We start from the raw sequence: 18,691 nt of genomic DNA, 5'->3' as shown, positions 1-18,691 counted from the left end.
CCCGAGGCCACAGAGCAAGAGATGGGCCCAGAAATGCAAGAGGCCCGATGCAGCGAGTGGAAGGACACCGAGAATGATCGACTCTAGACGACTGTAAGCTGTGAAGGAGAGCCAATGTTCAGAATAAAGTTAGATAACCCGGTCACTGTGTGGGGAGTTCCCCAAGTAATTGAGATCATGGACACAGGAGGTAGAGGAGATACCCTACACCAAAGGGTGTCCATATGGGAATCAATTTTGTCTCTACCGCCTATTCCCAGGAGCGGGGCGCCGTTGCTGGGACAAAACGAGACACACGCCATTCGACAAAGAGGACAGAGAATGGAGCACGTACATGCAACACTTGTCATGGTGCCCTAAGGAAATTGTTGTGCAACCAGCGGCACAGGTCTCAGAGGGACATCAAGACAAAGCAGTGACTCTAAATGAGGTCCCTGACATACCCTACGTCAAGGGATGCCCTTATGGCAACCCATACTGCATGTATGGCCTACTACGAGGGATAGGGTACCGATGTTGGGATAAGAAGAACCATGTACCCCTTAACAAATCTGACCCAGAGTGGGAAAGGTATATGAAACCTTGTTTGGACAATGAAACAGGTAAAAAGACAGGGAGGCTGGGACCGGCCCCCTGGAAGATGATGACGCTGCAGGAGGCGACGGAGACAAACGAAGAACGTACAGAGAGGATACTAAGACAAGGAGACATGTGAAAAGGATACAGTCTACGTGTTGAATGTTCTGGCCGAAGGGGGGTACAAGGCATCAAGAAAGAAGCTACAATTTGCACAGCCCCAGGTGATCTACTTAGGTCGCCTGATCTCACATGAGCACAAGGGCATCGCCCCAGAACACATCGAAGCAATTACCAAGGCACCAAAGCCAAACACCGTGAAACAGATGATGTCGTTCATAGGACTCATAGGATTCAGCAGTGATTGGGTGGAGTGTTATGAGCAAAAAATAGCCCCACTACGAGCTATGATCATACAGGCTGGGACCAGCCATCTGAAGAACCGCCTCACATGGACAGTGGACGGCACTGAGGCGTTTGAACGCATCAAAATAGAGCTAAAGCAAGCACCTGCGCTTGCATTACCTGATTATGGAAAACCGTTCCACCTGTACGTGTCCGTCAGGAAAGAGCCAGAGAAGGATGCTTATATGACAGCAATCGTGGCACAGACCCAGTGCCATGGGAAAGGCAAACAAGCAATCGCATACTACAGCTCTAAGCTGGATGCGCTGGCTCAAGGCTACCCACCATGCTTCCAGGGACTGGAGGCTGTGTATTCTGCATATGTCAAGGCTTCCAGTATCACCATGGGATGGCCAGTGATAATACACACCAGTCACGCTATAGCGCAGCTGGTTGAGCAGGGGAAGTTCTGCGTGACGCCGCAGAGACAATTGAGGTATTACAACTTGTCACTTTGCCCTGACGTTACTATAAAAGCATGTGACATGGCAGGAAATCCAGCAGATCTCATCCCACTCAACTATGAGGGGGAACCACATGACTGCGTGGCGGACTCAATCGCCTTGAGAGGGGATCTGCAGAGCGAGCCATTGAACAGAGGACTCACCTACTTTGTGGACGGATCCAGCCACAACTATGACAACAAAACACATGCGGGATTTAGTATGGTACAGATGACGGAACCAGGAACTTTTGTGACAATCATGAGTGAGCCATGTATACAGCCCTGTTCAGCACAGCTGGCTGAACTGAAGGCGTTGACAGCAGCATGTTCTCTAGCAGACGGTCAAGACATACACACAGATAGCGCCTATGCACACAATGTCTGTCATGTGCATGGCGCCCAGTGGAAACAGAGAGGCTTTAAGAAGTCAGATGGAAGCCCAATTCAACATCTGGAGCAGATCCAGCTGCTGTTAGCAGCAATGATGCGCCCAAAGACACTGGCAATATGCAAATGCAATATGCAAATGCAATACTGAAAGCCCCTACGCCTACGATGTGTGCGTCTGGTGCTCCCAGTGGTATGATGATGACCATGAGCACCAGAACGGCCCCTTGTGTTGTGCGCTATGTCAGAGGGCTAGCTGTCCTATATGCTGGGATAAGCCCTGTGAGGCTAGGTATCCACCAAGTGTAGTTGACCGTTTCTTCACAGACAATGACACAATAATACAAGCTTCAGTGGTAATTCGAACTTTACCTGACGGACGAACACTCAGAATCGTTGACCCTATGCTTCAACTTAGTGACATAAAGGACGCGTAAGACGCAGCATCCAATGCCGAAAAAACGTTATGGGAGGATAGAGGTGCGTCGACAGATAGAAACGGCGTGTGGAGAAGCCATGACGGAAGGGTGGTGGCCCCCAACCGGCTCCTTGACCTCCTCATCCATGATGCGCATGATGTAGATCATTGCGCAAGGGGGAGGTCAGGCAGCAGATGGGGGTTCTGGGCCCCACACCTTTAGGATCAATCATGTGTTAAAAAATTGCCACACCTGCGCCACTCACAATTACAGAAACAACATAACAGTAGGCATAGGACCACGGCCCCTGGGACACGTCCCACTCCCAGAGGGACCGTTCAAACACCTGGTAATTGACTATATCGACATGGGTCGAACGGTAAACACATACAAACACTTGTTGGTGATAATATGTCATTACTCACGATGGGTAGAAGCCTGCCCGAGCAGGGGGCAGGATGAGAAAACTGTAATTCGGTTCCTAGCAAGAAAAGTAATACCCAGATTTGGGATCCCAGAGACAGCCAGCAGCGACAATGGCAAAGCGTTTACGGCTAATACATGGAAGAAAATCGCACAAGCGCTATGCATAAAAACTATCGCCGGCTCCTGCTGATGGCCCTGGGTGTAATATTCCTAGGGAGCCTGCTGTTTTCCCTCTCCTATCTGTATCTGCAGGTGCTGGTGATACTGGAGCCGAGCCAGGCCGTAGGAGAAGGAGGGGACGTGCACCCAAGGTTGAAGCCGCTCCCGAATCCCAGGTATCCGGAACTGCCCCGGCCACAACCCCAACCAGCAACGACCTACCAGCTGGCCCTGCACCCACTTCCCCGTAACAGACACACACGGTCCCACAAGGAGTCACGCCAAAGAAGCACCAAGGCCGGAAGAAGTACCACCGTCACCGACGCTGCCACTACACCTACAAGGGTACGACACCATCAACCTCAGAGATTTCCTTGATGACTGGAACCACTCCTATCCGACCGACAACTCCGCCAACGACCAAAGGGGAGTACAGCCATCTGCCGCAGACGAGCTTGCCGAAGCACGAGACTTCGACTCCCTCAGGCTTCCCAATCTCCTTTTGCTTCCCCCCTGGACACCTCCTCAACAGGGCCCGCAACTTCCTGCTGAACGTGTGGAGAGGCCGACAGACCCAGGGCACATCACGGGTGGCCCCCACTTCGGGGACGACCACCCAGGAACCAGTCAAGAAGGATTCCCTGGTGCTCATTGGGGAAAGTACGGGGAGATCTACGACTGGCCCCTCCAAGGTTTCCCAGAAAACTACGAAAGCGACTAAGGGAGAGCAGACCGTCACCTCCAATGACGCTCTGCAAGGAGACGGAGAGGAGTTGTTCAGCGACAGTGCCCTAGACATGGACAATGTTCTGTACTTAAAAGAGTCAGGAGAGGATATGCATACATTAGAACCAGAGACATTGGAGAATAATGAGCACACCCTGGTGCCAAACAATGTGACGACTGGAAATGATACGGAACACACCCTGGTACCAGACAACGTGAAGACCCAAAACGATACAGAAAGTAGAACCATAAATAACATGATGCCTCCCAAAGTCCTAATGACGAACCAAGCCAGCGGAGCTCAAGCTAAGAACAGAAAGAAGAGGTCAGCCAGCATACTGAGCGCCTGGGAGGACAATTCATGGATGCAGTGGGCTAAGTACACAGCAAAATCTGTGAATCCAGAATGGGGTTGTTATGTGTGTTTGACAGTAAGACCAAAACTAACAATATTGCCAGCACCAGAAACTGGAGAAGAGGATGCTGCTTTTAGTCAGTCAGGAAAGCAATATGAGAGGGACATGTTTTCTCCAATCGGATGTCTCACACAATTGCGAGAGGAGAGCGCAAGGAAGAGGTGGACTAGTTTTAGTTTGATAACAGGAGAAGGACGCCCAACGCAAGAGAATGAGGCAAGATGCGGAAAGGACTATCCTGGCATGGGCGTCAGGGTAATGAAGAAGACCATCAGGGTTTATGAGATACCGAAGGACATAGAGTTTGAATGCTTTAAGGCAGCCCCAGTCGAGTATTTTGGAGAGAGTCCAGTAGAGGTGGGAACATTCGAGGGACTTTGTACAGCTAAATGGGTCTCTTTCGGTAGCTCCCTCAAGAGCTCTTTCTTCTATCTGGCAGAGAGAAGCAAGAAGGGAGAGGAACTTGGAATCTAGGTGAACGAAACAACAGTGATTCTCCCAAATGAACAGAATATTCCCATGGCGGACGTATGGTGGGCATGTGGAAGGAGATGGTACGGAACACCCTTCCGAAATACTGGAAAGGGACATGTGCCAGGGTGATCTTAGCCCAACGAACCCACATAGTCCCCTGGTCGGAATGCAACGCGACACGGAACTCAACTAGCCCGGATAACAACCAGCAAATGCCAATAGAAGGGAATCTGAAAAGGAACCGATGACGGGATATACATGGATGCGTTTGGACAACCCCACAACGTCCCGAAACAGTTCAAGGCACGAGATGAGGTGGCAGCTGGATTTGAAGCCGCCATTCCCTTCGTCGGAGCATCCACAAGCATTGCTAAGAACACTCAATGGATCAACTACATCCACTATAATGCCTTGCGATTCATGAATGCCACCATAGACGCGTTAGGCGCGTTTGACAGGAGATTTGAACGCCACCACAAAAATGGCAATAGAAACTAGAATAGCAGTGGACTGGATAGTGGCAAAGGAAGGTGGAGTATGTGCGATCGTCGGGACAGACTCTTGCTGCACGTATGTCCCAGGTGAAGGAGAGAGCGAGGACGATTTCACGAATGCAATGAACAGACTCAAAGCTGTCAATAAGGAAGCCCACGAGAACTCTGGAAAAGGAATAACGTTCGACGGAATCTCCATCTCTGGAATCTTCGCTCCAATAACCCGATGGCTGACGGACACTTTTGGGTCATGGGGAGGTCAGATCATAGCATTTCTTGGGAAAATATTATTGGGAGCAGCCCTAGTGGTAGGAATGTTTTTCTGTATTACTCAATGTTGTGGAAAGGTTTGCTCCAGGGTAGTAGCTAGACAATTCGTGCTCTATAATGTGATACCATGGGGAGTGGAGGATGAGAGTGAGGCCATTCCCTTGGTATATGCCAGTGTGGAGAGAATAATGGCAGACGAATTTGTGGATCAAATACTACAGGAAGAGCAACTCTACTCTACACGTACACCGACTCCCACTTACGCACACCATACTGACGGATAATTCACATGACACGTACTTGCACGCCCGGGTGACAGAGTGAAAGGAGTAGAGTCATGGGCTGTGACCTGAAACGGATAAGTCGCTTAATTAATCTTGATTTGGCTTTATATTTTCATTTGCTTACGCCTCGCTACACCTAGACGGTAACTTAAGATTTTTAGAGGACTAGCCCTCAACTGCAAGACCACCCATTAATGGGTAGACGTAAGCTTGCTACTAGAGATGCTCACCTTACTCTACCCTACCGTGCGTAGGACCTGGCCTGCCTAGTGGTTTGGCAGGTGTGTGGTACGGTCAGTGCTCCAGGACGGGTAAGACCCTTTTGGCCAGCAGGGGCAACCTAAGGCAGAGCCTGGTGGCCCGTTCCCTAGGTGGGACGCGCCTGCGGCCGGTGCGCCCACCCTTTCTCACACTAGTGTGAATGCCCGGAGGAATCCGGAGAAGGGGAACTATGTCGCGGATAGCAAAGGGGGGTGATGCATAAAGGCCTGAAAGGGTCGTATATACACCATATTTATCTTAATCATATGTGATCATTAAGGTTTACTCGACAATCATGTACCTGGAAGAACGCGGATGGATGTGTGACGAATAGATCTATGCATTGTTACGTAACTCCAACTTGGCACTGATGACCGTTGCATGAAAGTTCATTTTATGCTCAGGGTAACTAATGCGTTGGTTACTTTGGGGACAAAATCCGTCCCATGTCCCAGCCATTTGTTCTTAACAAATAATTGGTCTTCTGTCACTTGATCTGGGCGTCCAGGGTTTTGATTATTATTATTATTATTATTATTATTATTTACTCATAGCAGGGCATTTACACTTGATGAATTCTGCCATTGGATTTAAGTTTCTAAGGTTTTAATCATGGATACTGCTCCCCCATAATTTGCTCATGTGCATAAAGCCTGAGGTGTCATGACAGTGTACGGATCATGGCATGCTCTTGTGTTTAGATTGTGCTTCCGCTACATAGTGAGGCTAACTTAGCCTCAGAGGGGGGAATGTGTGGTGATTTTATTTGATCATATACATGTGTATGAATGCTGATTTGATTTACCAGAAAATTGATGTAATACTGTTTGTACAATGTCATGCAACATTTGCTGAAAAATTATGAGACTAAGTCATAAGACTGGACTGTCTGGAAGTCGTAAGATTGAAATGTCAAGGCAGGTAAAAAAAGAGGAAGTAAAATTAGGTGACAGTGATTCACAGAGCCAAAACGAATACAGGCCCTACCTAGCAACAAGTAATTACACATAGAACCTGGCCAATACATATTTTTAATGTCTAAATGAGGAGGAGTTTCCACCAATATCCCAACGTTCTGATTGGCTAAAAAGGGGCCTGGGTTCTTAGGAGAAAGAGACATCTCCCAGGCCCCTAGAAGCATAAAAGGTAGAGCGCAGGCACATTCAGATCAGATCTCATCGGGGAAGCAGCTGTTACCCATCGCTCTCTTGCCTGACGGTCCAGTCCTGACGCTGTTAGAATTGTATCTTCACTGCAAGACGGCAAATAAAGAATCAACAGTCTTCAGCATCTCTCGTCTTGGTGTTCTCCTTTGGGTCCTTTGACATCAGAGTGCTTATTGAGATTGGAGGTTCGAGAAAGTGGTTAATTTTCCACGACACAATCTATCATCTATGGTGGAGGTATCGGTGTTTTTGGCCACTTTAGCTTTAGATGCGTGTGTGAGATGCTTCATTAAATTAGAGTTGCTTACAACGGATGTCGACAAAGTCTTCGCTCCTGGACATAATGTACACATTACATGCACGTTCTTGCCTTGATGAATGTGAAATAGTGCTTATATCTCCACCTTGAAAATGCCATCTTTTCGGATTGCTCCTGACCTCTGCTATCATAGAATCTCTATTTTAGCTGTTGCGTGTTTGCGTGGCACGTGTGCTGGCAAGTGTGTAAAAACACTGGCTCTGATGGGCTATCATGAAACATGACTCTGCCTTAGCCAATCCTAATCGCTTACGTCGTTATTAACCCACCTCCTCACTAGCTGTGAGCCAGGGTGCATTCGGATTACTTTATTCAATCGATGCATAGTAACGCACCGCATTTAACGTCCAGTTACGTTAACGGCGTTGTAACGACGGGAAAAGTAATTAGTTAGATTACCCCGTTAGTGAAAAAATAACGTTACCTTTTAAACGGCGTTATTCCAAACGCTGATCAGGACATTTAAAGCAACCGTATGTAAGAAATGTATTTCAATTAATCATAAAATGGCCCTGATATATCACTAGACATTAAGAAATCATGTTCATTTCAAATATTTATATCACTGACAACAGTAGTCCGGCCAGGATATTGTCATTTAAAAAGTGAAGTTGCAGCCCTCAACTGATGTTGATGTTGTGTTTTGTCATGTCATGTTGTGTTTTGGCCTGATGCGCCACCCTCCACCTATCTACTAATCACAAAGTCAGTAGTGTTTCGCCATCCGGGTTGGCAACCTCGAGTCAGGGGGGAGGGGGAGGGGATACACCGCTCTACAGTAATTTGAAAGTGATTGCAGTACCATTTTTGGCCACAATCTTACATATGATTCCTTTAAAGCATAAATTAAATGGCACTTGAGGCCTGTTCCATAAGGTACAAGGGGATAATCATCAGATATCCCACCTGGCAAAGACTCATGTGGGGTATCTCCATATAGCAGCTAGCCAGCTAGGTTAAATAATGTTACCTATGCTAAAGAGCAAATGACACAGAATTAGGGATGTAACGGTATGAAAATTTAACCTCACGGTTATAGTGACCAAAATTATCACGGTTTTCGGTATTATCACGGTATTTCTAAAAGTGTGTTCAATATGTTCAGAAAGCACTGATAGGCCTACACAAGCTGAAATAGTTTCAAAAAGTGTCCCGTTCACTTTTTTCTTCATGTTTAATTGGCTATGTGCTTATAGCTTAACTTACCCTACCACAACTTGGAGTTTGCTATTTCTGTTATTTGGATGCAGAGTGAGATCAAAGTAAGCGTTCAAAATAAAACTTTAGGCTACTGTATTCTCCTGATAACGTGAGTGGAATGGATTTAATGTGACGCGAACATAAAAAGACGCAGAGTGGCTACAGTACATGATACAGTGCACATTTTGCGGTGAAAAAGTTCCGCCTTTTAAAATCAGGTGTAGCCTAATCCGAATCGTACTTAAAACCATCAATTAGACAACAGAATCAGTAGGGTACCAGTTTTGTTCCATTGTACCAGGCCTACTGTATGTCAAAAGCAGGCTCGGATGAGGCTGGGAAGGATTAAAAACACGGTTTCCACACCGCGGTAATCAACAGTGATAATCATGATATTTGAAATGAAAACGGTAATTATTATCGTCAACATTTTTATCGCGATTTACCATTATACCGGTAATCGTTACATCCCTACACAGAATCATGTTAACATGTTCTAGAATCTCTGCATTCATTTAACCCACCATAGCCAATAGACATGTATTGCAAACAATGGAGTGAGCATCATTTTCTACTCCTATGAGGCAAGGGTACACTTCAGTGTGTTTAGCAGTCTTGGGTGAAATGTGTTTTATTATTTCTTTTTTTTTCATTTTGCCAAGGTGCTGCAGGACAAAACTGAACTGCTGGATAATGAAGAAGATTGAGATGAATCCCATAGCCTGTCCACAGAGACAACAAGGCCTTCTAAAATAGCATAAAGATGACCTATTAGAATGCTCTCTCTGTCACTCGCTCTCAGACTCTCTCACACACTCTCGCTCTCACTGAAATCGATTTGCGGGAAAATGTATAGAATTTGCGGACGTCAGGGAGCAACTATCAATATGCGGGAGACTCCTGGAACTTCCAGGGCAGGTTGGGATGTCTGGCATCAAATAAGAATGAGGCATCTAGTTTATAGGCTATGTGCTGGCACACCACACTGGACATTGAAGTCCCAGTATCGGAGATTAGGCCTAAGCCTACTGATAGGATTCTTTTAGAAATCCAACCGTTGAGATGATCGGTCTTAATCTCAAGGTAATGCCCGGTCACTAAATGGTATTTTATGGACACCAGTAAATTATGCATTTCTTCAAGGTTACAGCATGCTGTTCTGCTTAGCTGTGCTGCCTCTGGAGTTTTAATGGACCATCACACTAGTTAATGACAGACTAAGCGTGACGCAGCCACTCAAACTGATGTCGCTAGGCTAGTCTTGACAGCAAGCTGAGGAGGAGGAGGAGGGACAGTACTCAGCTCGTGAACTCCTTGACTTCAAAAGACCTGTCAATCTCATAACCACCGGTTGAGTCTCACTCCCTCCACACAGATTAGGCTGTATGAATGAGTCACATATCAATACAGCTTGGCAACTACCAACCTAATGTTATGACACTACAATGGGTAATGGCCGTTTTTCACATTTTCTACATTTCAGTATTTCCTGTCACTTGCCCAAGAGGATCCGGGGAAGAATTTTTTTTTGCCCATATTTACACATTCTATTTCACATTCCGATTTTAAAAGGCCAACATCAGCATTTCTTAGTAAATGTACCACTATCTCTATCAAATGATGTGCTCTCTGTGATCATTGTGTCTTTTATCAGAGTTATTTCCAACTTAATGGGTCACTTAGCACTGGGATAATAGGCTCTAAATCATAAACCGCCATCTCCATTAACATTCTGTATGTTTTAAAGAAGGTGGGCAAATAAATAAACAGTAAAAAAATACAGCCCATAATATTTGGTTTTTCAAAGTCTTTAGTCTTAATGAAAAGACAGCAGCTCGCAGTGGTAGCCAAGAGCCTTTTGTTCCAGAGTAATAACTGGGGTGCCGAGTGAAACTGACAGCGTAAAGGCCACTGCGTACTGAATGTGCAAAGGCAGAGAAAGCTCTCACAAGACTGATGGGGAGCACAGATACAGAAGTGATGGGGCGCTTCATTCGCCTGCAAGCCATTGAAGTTTCCAGCCAACCTTGTTCCGTGCACCTTCAAAGGCTGGAGGAGGGCCGAGGGGGAGGGAGTGTCAATAAATAGGCAGCACCGGTTTAAAGTGGGTTGGAAAACCTCTGGTGAAGAGCTGCAGGAGTTAATTGGGGAACTTCAAATAGTGTGGCAGCGAAGAATTATCAACTGTATCTCAGCAGGTCATCTCTTCAAATGTGTGTGTATTTCAAATGAATGCCACTGAAGGTAAATATAGAAAATGCACAAAATTAGGTGTAGGAGACCACAATAAAATATGAAACGTGATTGTAGCCATGATATTGAATTTCCACTTCAACATTATATTCACACTGTAAAGTCTCCTCTTTTCTGTACTGAGAATATTGATTTTTTTTATTTTATTTATTTGGTGGGATCGATTATTACACATAGATGGCTCCTTCAGTAAGACTGTCATAAAAGTCAGAGAAGTCACATAAGTAATATCAGTATGTACATGAACAGTTCTGCAGGCTGATTTAAGGTCCTGTCATGGCTTCTATTTGGTTGACTTTTCATGGCACTCTCTAGGTTGAAATAACATACCACATAATGACAACTGCCTTAAGTAGCAAAGTGTTGGTATGCCGGACTGTGTCAGACTGTTTTTATTGGAGTATTTCACATGGTAGCGTTATGTAAACATGTAAACATGGTAAAAACTTGGAGGACCGTAAACAGTCGTCTGGTCCTGGGAGATATGACAAAAGAAGAAACTTATCGTGTTGACAGCGCTTTGGAAAGGAATGAGTGGCATGTTAAACAAGAAGTCGATAGCTTAACCACTATCAGTATTCACCTAACCTAGTGGGTTTATGCTTCTGCTGGGGGGTCAGGATTTCTTATGATCTCACTTGACATCCCTATCTGTGTTTGTTTTGGTGCCTGATGATATAACATGCGCTAAATATGCACCGGGCTCTCACACTGCCACTGACTGCACATTATGTATGCTGCTTCCAGATCCTGCTGTAACAGCCGCGTAGGGAGGAGTCCAGGCTAGAGTAGACCAACTCCACTCTCCACAGTTTATCAATGAGCCATGACCGAGGGAGTCGGAATGATTAATGTATTGAGCAACAAACAAACTGGATTATTTTATATGAAAAAAATTGCATTACTTTATGTGTGTGTGTGTTTGTGAGTGTGAGAAGCATACTGATTTCTGTTGATGCAATAGGGAAAACTTAAGTGTAACCAATGGCTGTGGTCAACTCTTGCCTTCATGATTATGTAAACTTGTTGGGTCAGAGCTTTGTGAAACCTCTGCATTTGAATAATCTCATGTACAGAATGTTTAATGTACAGGCCACAATTAAGTGAATGTAGGTGAAAACAAATCCATAGTAGATCTAATAGCTTGAAATCAATTGAAGTCAGTATCCACAGACCTGAGTGTAGCTACAATACAGGTCTGTATAGAACACCATGAGGATCCAGGTTTGCAGTCTAGCCTGAGGTCATTTCTCTGCCCCTATCCCCATATCTTTCCCTCTCAATCATGTTCTGACACATCACTGATCTATCCAGTAGAGGCAAGAAAAAACAACAGTAGTTTCAAAAATAACCTTTGTTCCCTTTCCCACTCTACAGGGTGCTTTACAACAAAACAAGCATCTCATATAATAGATGACAGGAGGACCCCCAAACCAACGGAACACTAAATAATGAGGCATGGAACAGCGACCAGCATAAGATGGTGCCGCCAACTGAAGGACAATGTAAGACACAACAGAATATAAGTTTAAAGTTATTTATAAGTTTGTAGTTAGAATATCATTTTCAGAATATAATAACCTACAATGACCTGTCAATCTCATATATACTGTATATACTGTGCATGGAGTAACTAAGGATAATGTACAATGTTAAAGCCCTTTGACTACATCCAGCTGCTGTAGGGTTGCTATGAGTAAACAAATGTACGTTTTGAGTGTTAAGATACTAAACTCCCTGAATTACAAGTAGCCTCTTGTTTTCAGTGTATCGGTTCAATGTTAAAATAACTTCAGGTATTCACATGGACAATAAGTCCTTTGCAGATATGGGTAAGGTTTTGTATTGCTTAAAATACAGGCGACCATCCAATGGATAAGCTCAAAATGCTAAGTATAAACTGTTATATGCAGGAGGGGGAAACTAAAATGAACACAGTAGAATTACTATAACAGCATTGTAGCCAGAGTAAATGGAAATGTAATCGACAGAATAGAAGAGGCTCTTCACCCTGTGGGCACACTGTTTCACATTTCCCTTCCTCTCAAATCATTCTGCACTGGAGGAGATCGGTACTTTAAAATAGGTCTTCTGCTCAGCATAATAGCACCATCCTCCCTCACGGAGTTCCAAATCCATACCACTAATATAAAATACTATTCAAAAAGCCTGATGTTGAAGTCTGAAAGGTTTCAATAAACAGACCTAGCTGTAGAACACAATACATGAAATGCTGAAACAGCTGTCGTGATTTCCTGATTTGAGCTGGATTTGAAAAAGGACCCAGGCTATGTGAAGATCAGCTGGCTCTTGCAGGCTTGCAGGCTTTTTGTAGCCTTTTTGAGTGTCCAAGAATCAAGGAGAGCTGGTGTACTGTGGACATGAGGTGAATTTCTTTCATTTCCTGTGAATGCTAATGCTCTGACATGCTGCACCAGGTGCTTAAAACTGGACATGCTTCTGTCACAGTTCTGTGGGTTCCCACACATAAGACCGCACTGCATATGAAATCATGTGTCCAAAATCCATTTAAATGAAGCGCAGGTTGATGGATCCCTTCACACAATCAGAGTGCATAACTGGTCAGCCCTCCTGTGATGTTGAATCAGCATATGTAAGTGGATGGGAATTTTTATGGCATATCACCCAATCCAACAGGTCTTGTTGACAGTTGTTCTTGAGGCATGATCAGGCATCCAGTGCATTATATAGAGATACTTACAATCTGTTACTCTGGAGTACACAGCTATCAATAGTTAAATATTTTGCACCATTATAGGTTCTGATTTTGTCAAAGAGAATGTTTATCTAACAGAAATGTATCTATGCTTATGTATCACATTTTTGTGACCAGCTGTTATTGAAGCAAACTTAATTGCGGCTCCCAGGATCCAGGAACCCTTGGTGGTAATTTTTTCCTTGATCGAGACAGAGAACCAGGAACTGTCACTCATGTGGAGCATGTAGGCTGCCCATGTGTGCCTCATACGTTAGGTGTATTGTCACTCTCAACATTTGTCAAGTGCAGGTTAAGAGTCAAAAGTGTTCTGGTTCTCCAGGGTAAACTGAGCTATTATAGATCTGATCAGTCTCTCCCGATTTAGAGGTGGTGGTCTGGTTGTGAGAGAAGAGGAGAATAATCCTGATATACATGAAGAGACAGAGGTAGGATGCCTGTTATTTTGTGATACCCTCATCAGGTTGCTGTTGAACAGTGGTTAGAAACTCTAAAAAGATAAAAATCACCTAGCCTAAATCACAGGCAGCTGACCAATGCTGAAGCAACAGTCTTTTTTTGTCTTTTCAGTTGAAAACAAGCTTTAAAAGAAGTCATTTCTACCAAAATGTATAAGAAATTAAGAATTATGGAATCTTGATTTAAGCAACAAAACTAACCAGCCAGCAACCAACTATGATTGATTAGGCTTCATATTAAATCACTTTGTAATTGATGTTCTGACAGGCAACTAAAGACACAACAAATGATCAAGTACAGCTACAGTATAAAAATTCAAAGTATGATTTCACATGCAGAGCACATAATGGATGTCAAATCTAATTTCTGCTTTTCTATTGAGACAACCTGATGTGGTTCTGCTCTTACACAATCAGTTCACACCTCTGTGGTCAAGTGGCAAGATGGATGGGAAGGATCAGAATGGATTGCTCTTCACCCTGGTTAGCAAGTTAGTCTGTTAATAGCCTGTTAACTGTCAGTCACTAACTGAAAAGTTCTCCTGGACAGAGGTAATTGAACCTGTGTGTGTGTTTGTGTGTAACCTGTGTTGTTTTAAACCTGCACGATTCAGCCATGCACACGCCCGGACTCGAACCCGCGAACAGCAGCACCTCGGATCGGGAGGCGAGCACGCTAACAATTGAGCCAATAGCCCAGGCTACTGGCTCGCATGCCAGCAGCACTCTTGAGGCGTCGGGGAGTGAGGTTTACCAATGTTCCACAAGCACAGCTAAGCTAGCTGGCATCCGTTACACTCACCCCCCTAAACCTCACTCCCGATCCGGGTCACGGCACCAATGTAACCTGCGTTTTGTTGAACCTGCGCGATTCAGCCCTGCACACGCCCGGACTCGAACCCGCAAACAGCAGCACCTCGGATCGGGAGGCGAGCGCGCTAACAATTGAGCCAATAGCCCAGGCTACTGGCTCACATGCCAGCAGCACTCTTGAGGCGTCGGGGAGTGTGGTTTACCAACGTTCCACAAGCACAGCTAAGCTAGCTGGCATCCGTTACATGTGTGTGAGTGTAAGTGTGTGTGTGTGTGTGTGTGTATGTGTGTGTGTGTGTGTGTGTGTGTGTGTGTGTGTGTGAGTGTGTGAGTGAGAGAGAGAGAGAGAGAGAGAGAGAGTTGGATAAGATTAGCAAAAGCGTCTGTTAAATCCCTCTTGTGTTACTTTACAATGGATTTCTCATTCAGTTTTTTTAACAATTACTATGTGTATTTTTTTTCACTTCACAATTTGTTTCACCTACGGTAAGTACTAAGGATATCACTGAACTCACCAGTGACGTTGATGTTGCGTATATATTTCAGTAGTAGAGTGCCATTGATGGGTTCCATTTTGGAGCACAGTCCCACTTTCCCTGGGCACAGATCCAGATGCATGTTGTGAAGAGCGTGTGCCATGGCGTACACTGCATCAATCACAAACTGGACCTTCCCCTCCTGTTCATACAAGGAATCCTTCCCGATCCGTTCCTCATCTGCAGAAGGCAAAGAAAAACAATGTTATTGATAGCAGGAAAACAACATTGGGAAGTTCCTTGACAGCGGTGTAAAATTCAGCGGAACAAGCATACGGACAGATAGCCTGCCCAATATAATATTTAGTTAAGGTTATTTTGAACACCATTATACCTATTTTTAACTTAATGTTATTTCACAAGTTACTTCACATACTTGAGTTTGGCACAAAGTTATACATGCACTATATTTCCGTGTAATATAGCAGTTGCATGTTAACAGGACTGAATGGCTGCTACCCCACAAACAGTGACTTACATATCACTTCAAATATACAGTATAGTGCAGATCTAGATCCAAAAGTAAAAATCAATTTACATTATTTTTTTATGCAGTATAGATATTCAGCGTGTACAGATGTCATTGTTGAGCCTGGAGGTGTTGTGGGCCTAATACCCATGAAGGAAAGTGCCTGCTTGATAACCCTAGTGAAATGCTAGGTGGTGATGTTTTTGGCCACAAAAGGTTGATTTTTTTAGATTCAGTTGTTGACGGTAGATAGGCTTGGTTGTATATTGGCCGCTGTGGGAAATCCCCTACCTATAGCACTAGGAATTTAACATCTCTCCTGTGTATATTTGAAATGTATGGCCCCTTGGCAAGGGACCAAATGTTCACCTCAACGAAGGAACCAATCACATGAGCTACGTACAGACGCATTATAGACATTCGTAGCGCCCAATAAACGGCTCTGGGCATTTGTAAACCACGTATCGAATATGAGAAAATAAATGTGTAGTTCCTAGACCCCCCTCAATGAGATGAGGTCTGGCGTCAGCCAGGCTAAATAAATGCTATCAATACCCCAAAAACAACAACTGTGCTATGTATAGGGACTGAGCTTGGGTTGCCAAAGCTCATATGATTTATAAATGTGTGCATGTACATCATATGATAACATGGTGGCAGGCTCTGGCAGCCAGGGATCCAAAACAGACACAAACCAAAGGCAAATATCTCAGCTAATAAACAGTTTACAAATGAGGAGAGACAATAAATCTAATCATCGTCATTTCATGACCTTATTGCATGAAAACTGAAGTTCTCCAAAAGCAATTAGTAAATGTTAAAAAATCATTTTAGGAACAAAATGTGTCCGTACAGACATTTTTGCAATGGAGTTTATCAATTCTGTTGTCTACTGTGTGGGTTCCTATTGAAGCCCAGAAAAATCCCCTTGTGCAGTAGGTCAGGCTGTCTTTTTGTGAGTTGCTATGGTGTTTTGTTCTATTAGACAGCAATAACCTCAAAATGAGTACTAATTAGCAGCAGCAGACCAAACACCCTTTAGAGAGAAGTTACTAATCCCTTGGTGAATTCACCTTCGGATAACGTTATTGGGAACTGCCACACGCAATTAGCTGGGAAAATGTTAAGACTGCTGTGGAGGAATAAATCAATTCTAATTTCTGAAGTTCCAGGTTCTCACTTGGAGCTATCTTGAGATAAATTAATTGAGTTTAAACTTTTTTTAAAAAGGTTTCCTGAATATGTGTCCACCTTTAAGAACAATCAGCTATTCTAATTTCGGAATGCGTTATAAGCTTTTATGTCGTCCATACTTTCACAAGATTAAGATGAGGATGAAATGGATAAAGCTTGGAAACACATAGGCTGAGAAGAGAAGCAGCAACATACAGATGAGAGAGAGAGAGAGAGAGACACAGAGAGACAGAGAGAGCACAAGATTGATTATCTTTTAGACGTTGATATAATCAATGGTGACAGGGGTTGAGATCGTTAGTTAGTCTTATAAAATGTTAATTGCTGAATGAACATTTTTAATTAACACCTTTCCCCTCATCACCCATAAGTGCTTGCTGGATGAGAAAGGTTCTCATGTTAGACAACATCAACTGTAAAGCGCTCCACATATAGGCGCTGACACGAGTGCACTGTCACTTGCCATGCACATCAGTGCCAAAATGATTAACTGACAAGCATGGGATGAAATGGAGTTTATTGAGTAGCACCAACAAAAATAGAACTGAATCGTTCAGCGGCAAACTGACGGTGTCGGAGGCAGCAGCAAAGTTCGATGCTGGTATGCGGAGCTGTTTTGAAAACAATAGAATCTAATGTGATCGAATGTCGAAAGCGGAGTGCTCTGTACTCATGTTGGTGCCGTGTTAGTGGACTCAGTGTCCACTATAATCATCAACATATATTTCATATTGAAAAAGACATGTTGGCACTCTCTCTACTCAACTCTACTCTACTCTACTCTACTCTACTCTACTCTACAGAATCTCTACTTGGGCATGCCTTCCTTCTCCATGCTTCTTCACCATAACAAATCTTACCTTTCACTTATTTTGCTCATTACCAACAACATTTGATTACTTGACACATTGTGCTTGAGAATGGTGGCTTACTATGCCTACATTACCTACGTTTAGCCCTTCCAGGAAATATTGACCTAAATAAGATCAATGTCATCTGCAATCTTTCAATTCATTGTTAAATTTAAACTGTCTTACTGAGATTAGACATAGCTGTCAGAGAACACTTCACAAAATTGGTGAACTGCACACCGGTAATACAGTTTAGGGAACACGTTAGCCATATATATATTATGGATCAAAAATAATATATACTATATATATATATATATATATATATATATATATATATATATATATATATATATATTATGGATCGATCAAAAATAATATATACTAATATATATATATATACTGTATATATTATGGATCAAAGAAAATATATTAAAAAAATATATATTATGGATCAAAGAAAAAACTTTACAGCCTTCAAATACATTGTCTTAATATGTTACTATTAACATATACCTGTCACCATTATATCACCATAAGACCTTATAAATGTGCAATGATTCCTTATACAGACTTTGTTGAGCATTAATACACATTAGTTATTTATTAGTTGATAACATGTGTTCCCTAAACTAAAGTGTTACCTTACACAACTTAAATAAAACTACCAGGTTTTTCAGACACACCAAAAACAAGGCACTGCTGCTCCTTCAGTAGTTTCCTGTGTGGTGTGGACGTACCTAAATGGTTTAGCCCAGTAAGGAAATTAATGTTTGGTCTGACTCTGCACAATGTAAGAGAATGATTCAAACCAAAACAATACAGATGACAACACAATAATAACAATGGAATGAAAATCTGGCATGGCGTCATTACTTACATGTGGATTAAGCTGTTTTGTAAACTACAGCATCTTGGATATGTTGGATGAACCTCAGTAGTGATGAAATTAC

The 18,691-nt window shown here is 43.5% G+C and overlaps 1 protein-coding gene across 1 annotated transcript in view; it reads right to left on the bottom strand.

Annotated features, from left to right (window-relative positions):
• LOC143104340 (metabotropic glutamate receptor 4-like) overlaps positions 1-18,691 on the bottom strand; it is a 147,837-nt gene that overhangs the window by 25,168 nt on the left and 103,978 nt on the right. Inside the window, exon 6 of the mRNA XM_076268363.1 lies at positions 15,204-15,404. Within this exon, the coding sequence (XP_076124478.1) occupies positions 15,204-15,404 (201 nt within the window). The remainder of the gene's footprint in view (positions 1-15,203; positions 15,405-18,691) is intronic.

This window comes from Alosa pseudoharengus, unplaced genomic scaffold (assembly GCF_046254945.1).
Source record: "Alosa pseudoharengus isolate Yale_2024_CS ecotype anadromous, Long Island Sound unplaced genomic scaffold, YU_APseudo_1.1 YU_APseudo_1.1_scf_5, whole genome shotgun sequence".
NCBI lineage: Eukaryota > Metazoa > Chordata > Actinopteri > Clupeiformes > Clupeidae > Alosa > Alosa pseudoharengus.
Note: the sequence above shows the minus strand (reverse complement) of the source record. Positions and strands in the feature narration are given on the sequence as shown.